This window comes from Myxine glutinosa, chromosome 7, assembly GCF_964187855.1.
Source record: "Myxine glutinosa chromosome 7, kmMyxGlut1.1, whole genome shotgun sequence".
In the NCBI taxonomy this organism is placed as follows: Eukaryota; Metazoa; Chordata; class Myxini; order Myxiniformes; family Myxinidae; genus Myxine; species Myxine glutinosa.
The window spans coordinates 183,773,478-183,779,477 of NC_136267.1; the positions used below are offsets into that span (position 1 = coordinate 183,773,478).

Genomic DNA, 6,000 nt, shown 5'->3' on the forward strand with positions numbered 1-6,000 from the left:
CCTCTATCTAAAATGCTGAGAGGGGAAGACGTTCAGTGGGTGGCATCTTGCTAACAAAAATCTACAGTGAAGATCAGCAGGTACCTCACCAGTGGAAGAAGTTTCTGGCATGTGGGGAGAACAAAGCAGAGCTGATCCGTTTTTTTTTTTTTCCAGACTTGGAGGAAGCAACAAGCTGAATGTCTGAAGAAAGTCAAGGTTTTCGTTGCTCATGATGGAGAGTGCCACGAGTTTACAGACGAAAATGAGCAAATGATTGTTCGCTCTGTGCCAGAACTCGAATGCAACCATGAAGAAGCAGATACTCGCCTTTTCCTTCACTGTCAGTATGCTGCTAGACATCAGCCATCAAGTTCACCAGATAGGGCCCCATACCCGGTCCTAATCAAGAGTCCTGACACAGACGTCTTTATGATTGGAATCACCATGGCTGAGCATATTGGAGCAGACTTATTAGTCCACACTGGAAGAGGCAACAGTAGGAGGACCTTCAGTCTGTCAAAGATTCGCTCACATCTGGGGCCCGATGTCAGCAAAGCGTTGATATCACCACACTGTTTCACAGGGTGTGATTCTGTCAGCTCTTTTCATGGGAAATCTAAACCGAAAGCCTTCAAGTTGTTTGCAAGTGACACTGCTTGCCACGCTGTCTTTCAAGAGTTGGGGAGTTCATTCACAGCCAGTGATGAATTGGTGAAAGGTGTGGGGAAATTTGTTTGCAAAATGTATGGGCAGGACTGTGAGAAAGTCAACGAGGCCAGATACAATCTGCTCCTTATGTTAACCAAATCAGAGGCACGTCTTCCACCCAATGCAGACTCTCTCAAGAAGCATGTCATGAGAGCAAATTACCAGGCTGCCGTACACACGAGATGTCTCGAGCAGTTTCCACAAATTCCCAGTCCAAACGGACATGGATGGAAAGTTGTAGATGATGAATTGGACATCAACTGGGGTGATCTGCCTCCAGCACCGAGCAGCTTGCTTGAACTGACATATTGTTCATGCAAGAAAACTAACTGTGAGAAGCCATCTGATACAGGCAAAGGAAGATGTTCTTGTCGACATCATGGTGTGTCATGTGCAGATCTTTGCAAGTGTGTCAACTGCAGAAACTCTATTACTACGAAAGAGTTTGATTCTGATGAAGAATCAGATGAGGAGTCGATGCTTCAGGACACAGTGACCATGCCATAAGTATGTGTGATACCACATTGTTCAGTGTTGAAAATGTAAAAATTGGTTTTGCAAGATAAGGGCGGTATTTCTACTCGTCCTTCGATGTGTATTACTTTAGGATATCATCATTAGTACAGGTTCCACTTTTCCTATGCAGGAATGCAGAGTAAATGTATTGCAACAAGATTATAATTTTTGTGAACACATTTTTTACATTATATTTCTTTTTTATTTGTAAGAGTGGACTGTTATCATGTTGGCATATTCTATACAAATCTCTGTTAGGAGGGTCGATTGCCAAAACTGTACATGTATTGTTATAAAGAGTTTGATTCCCATCAAGAAGACTCGGATGAGGGGCAGATTCATTACTTTATTTACGTGTGTGTGTGTGTGTGTGTGTGTGTGAGTGAGTGAGTGAGTGAGTGAGTGAGGGTGAGTGTGGGTGAGTGCGGGTGGGTGGGTGTGGGTGTGGGTGGGTGTGGGTGGGTGGGTGGGTGTGGGTGGGTGGGTGGGTGGGTGGGTGAGTGAGTGAGTGAGTGAGTGAGTGAGAGAGAGAGTGTGTGAGTAAGTGAGTGAGTGGGTGAGTGGGTGAGAGGTGAGAGGTGAGTGGGTGAGTGAGTGGGTGGGTGAGTGAGTGAGTGGGTGGGTGAGTGGGTGAGTGGGTGGGTGAGTGGGTGGGTGAGTGAGTGAGTGGGTGGGTGAGTGAGTGAGTGAGTGGGTGGGTGAGTGGGTGGGTGGGTGGGTGGGTGAGTGGGTGGGTGAGTGGGTGGGTGGGTGAGTGGGTGAGTGGGTGGGTGGGTGGGTGAGTGGGTGAGTGGGTGGGTGGGTGGGTGGGTGAGTGGGTGGGTGGGTGGGTGAGTGGGTGGGTGAGTGGGTGGGTGGGTGAGTGGGTGGGTGAGTGGGTGAGTGGGTGGGTGAGTGGGTGGGTGAGTGGGTGGGTGGGTGAGTGGGTGGGTGGGTGAGTGGGTGGGTGGGTGGGTGAGTGAGTGAGTGAGTGAGTGAGTAAGTGGGTGAGTGGGTGGGTGGGTGAGTGGGTGAGTGGGTGGGTGGGTGAGTGGGTGGGTGGGTGAGTGGGTGGGTGGGTGAGTGGGTGGGTGAGTGGGTGAGTGGGTGGGTGAGTGGGTGGGTGGGTGAGTGGGTGGGTGGGTGAGTGAGTGAGTGAGTGAGTGAGTAAGTGAGTGAGTGGGTGGGTGGGTGAGTGGGTGAGTGGGTGGGTGGGTGGGTGAGTGAGTAAGTGGGTGGGTGGGTGGGTGGGTGAGTGGGTGGGTGAGTGGGTGGGTGGGTGAGTGAGTAAGTGGGTGGGTGGGTGAGTGAGTAAGTGGGTGGGTGGGTGAGTGAGTAAGTGGGTGGGTGGGTGGGTGAGTGAGTGAGTGAGTGGGTGAGTGAGTGAGTGGGTGAGTGAGTGAGTGGGTGAGTGAGTGGGTGAGTGGGTGGGTGAGTGGGTGGGTGAGTGGGTGGGTGAGTGGGTGGGTGGGTGAGTGGGTGGGTGAGTGAGTGGGTGAGTGAGTGGGTGGGTGAGTGGGTGGGTGAGTGGGTGGGTGAGTAAGTGGGTGGGTGGGTGGGTGAGTAAGTGGGTGGGTGGGTGAGTAAGTGGGTGGGTGGGTGAGTAAGTGGGTGGGTGGGTGGGTGGGTGGGTGGGTGAGTGAGTGGGTGGGTGAGTGAGTGAGTGAGTGGGTGGGTGGGTGGGTGGGTGGGTGGGTGGGTGGGTGGGTGAGTGAGTGAGTGGGTGGGTGGGTGAGTGGGTGGGTGGGTGGGTAGGTGAGTGAGTGAGTGAGTAAGTGGGTGGGTGGGTGAGTGGGTGAGTGAGTGTGGCCCCATATCAATCACCCACAGCCATGTAGTATCCCTATGAATACAAAGACATCAGAATTTCAATAGAGTAATACACAGCTATATCAGAATGGGCACAAGATGGCGCTATATGTTTTGCTAATTCGCGTAACTAACTAATGTGCATCTTTTTGCACTGACGAGTTGTGAATTCTTTCTCAGTGATTTTTTATCTAAATCTATGCAACATTTTAAGTAGATACCAGAAGTGGGTCACGAAAGTCAAAAACTAGACATATTTTGGAGGCTTGGCCCGCTGTCTACATTCCTTCCTCTCAAAATAAATAATTTACCCAGAAAGCTACTCGTCCGATCTTCTCTTCCCGATCACACCCACACATCGTATCACCTTCAAGTTCTGTCCTCCATTTGGTCTCATGAAACCATCTCTTGCTTACTGCAACTGCATCGTACTCCTCGTTATCAACTTCAGCCTCTTCCATTGGGATATGGCACTCCTCATTAGTAGAGATAATTTAACTTTTCCCTTCCTGTAATTATTGTTTTGCTGCCTGAATTTACCAATCATGTCATCATTTGTAGTTCCTCCCTTTATAAACTCTCCACTCCCTTCTAGGCTAAAAAGGCCTGATCCCCACACCCTCACTAGCATCCCCACACCCTCACTAGCACCCCCACACCATAGCATCACCCTACCCTCCCTCACTTGCATCCCCAATCCTTCTCCCTACCCCCACACCCTAAAACGCATTCCCTACCTCTACTCCCTCACTAGCCTTCCCCTCCCTCCACTCCCTCATTAGCCTTCCCATTCCTCCACTCCCTCACTAGCCTTCCCATTCCTCCACTCCCTCACTAGCCTTCCCGTCCCTCCACCTCCCCTCCCCCTCCCTCCACTTCCCCTCCTTCAATAACCTTCACCTCCCTCCACTTCCCCTCCCTCACTAACCTTTCCCTCTGTCCACTCCCTCCACTTTCCCTCCTTCACCAACCTTCCCCTCCCTCCACTCCCTCAATAGCCTTCCCCACCCCCCCTCCACTCCATTAGCCTTCCCTCCCCTTCCCTCACGAACCTCCCCTCCCTCCACAGCCTTCCCCTCCCTCCCCTCACAAACCTCCCCTCCCTCCCCACCCCCTCCTCCATTAGCCTTCCCTCCCTCATTAGCCTTCCCTCCCTCCACTTCCCTCACGAACCTCCCCGCCCTCCACTCCCTCAATAGCCTTCCCCACCCCCCCTCCTCCACTCCATTAGCCCTCCCTCCCTCACTAGCCTTCCCCTCCCTCCACTTCCCTCACGAACCTCCCCTCCCTCCACTCCCTCAATAGCCTTCCCCACCCCTCCTCCTCCACTCCATAAATAGCCTTCCCCACCCCTCCTCCTCCACTCCCTCAATAGCCTTCTCCACCCCTCCTTCTCCACTCCCTCAATAGCCTTCCCCACCCCTCCTTCTCCACTCCCTCAATAGCCTTCTCCACTCCCTCAATAACCTTCCCCACCCCTCCTCCACTCCATTAGCCTTCTCCTCCCCTTCCGCGCCCCACCGCCCGCACAGATAGCAATATTTAAGCAGGTTCACTAAGCAGATCACCCACCTGTCGGTGTCATCGCTTCCGCATCACCTTTTCTAATTATCTCCCTAGTTTCTCTCATGCCCTAAACGACTTCCTGTATCATCTTTGCAACTTCATGATTTATCTGTCACCACCTTTTCTCCCTCATGAGATACTTTGCCACTTATAAAGTTAACGTCCCCATCTCTTATCACTGGATTATTTAACCAATCAAAATGGCGACAGCCGTGGAATTGAATGATCGGACACAAAATACTCTCATGCCACTGTGGGACTCGAACAATACCGTCACATCACCTGCAGGAGCACCTGTGCCGCTTACACCCAACTGGAAAGGCGCCGCCATCGCACCATCGACCAATCGGACACGGAGCTGCCTGAACTTCTGGTCACGTGCTGCATTCGTTGGGATTTAATGATCGGTTTTAAAATTAACTAAACGTTTAGCTTTCACATCGATAGCTCTAAACAACAAATATTGCTTGTTATATTACACTTGAGAAAACGACAATTAAAGTACAGCGAAACTAAACAGATGCAAACAATACACCACCTAAGTAGAACGATTAGATTACGGGACAATTAACATTAATAGAGTTGAAGAAAAAAATAACAAGTAAAAATAAAAAACAAGATTATAATAAATCCGAATTTAAATGTACATTTATTAACAAACAATTAGCCACCATTGATTATCTGTGGAAAGCACGAGAAATGGCGCGAGATGGGCCTGAAATGAACGACCATTTCCACTTCTTCAATTTATAGAACCATCGGACAGGATCATTACTCCACTTCCCCAGAACCGAAGTATTCCCACATGATTTGTGGGCTGACAGGTACGCACCCTCGCCTCGAAGCTATCCAACTTGGGTTCGAATCCAGACCCAGCTATAAGTATAAGTATAACCTGCCATCAATGTGTGTCCCTTCCCTCGCATGGACGTCAGACGACCGACATTAGTTAATGGACGTTAAAGATCTCACGGTGTTTTAACAAGGGTTTGCGAGCTATCAAATCCTTGGAACAAATTACAAATTCCATCCCTGACCGACAGTGGGCATTAATCGCGCCCTCAGCCAACGATGCCATGCTGCAGCCTCATTGATGCCAACGGAAGAAGAAGAAGAAGAGGAAGAAGAAGATTGCCTGGCGTATGCTCCCCCGCCGGTAGAGGCGGATATACCGCACGTATTTCTCATTCTGAGGTACAAAACTCCAGCAGAGCGTGGGTGATGACTAATCCGTTTATTGGCAATAATTATTCTGGGTGGTTTCCTGGTGCCTTCCCAGCACCGAGTAGTTCGAGCAGGAATTTGTAATTTATTCAGGGTGCCGGCGATAGCTCGCCTACTCTTCATGAAGGATATCGTGGGATCTTTAACATCCACCAACTAATGGTGGTAAACGGGACGCACGTAATAACTACTAGACATCGCAGGTGCTGAAAAGCA

General features: G+C 50.5%; 1 protein-coding gene across 2 annotated transcripts in view; it reads right to left on the minus strand.

Moving 5' to 3' along the window:
• Window positions 1–4,935, minus strand: part of NUP54 (nucleoporin 54) — a 65,394-nt gene extending 60,459 nt beyond the window's left edge. The window contains exon 1 of one of the 2 annotated variants that reach the window (XM_068123676.2): window positions 4,843–4,935. In XM_068123676.2, coding sequence (XP_067979777.1) covers window positions 4,843–4,891 — 49 coding nt within the window. In that variant the 5' untranslated portion in view covers window positions 4,892–4,935. The remainder of the gene's footprint in view (window positions 1–4,842) is intronic. The other variant, XM_068123675.2, reaches the window with a different exon arrangement.
• Between the last annotated feature and the right edge of the window lie 1,065 nt (window positions 4,936–6,000).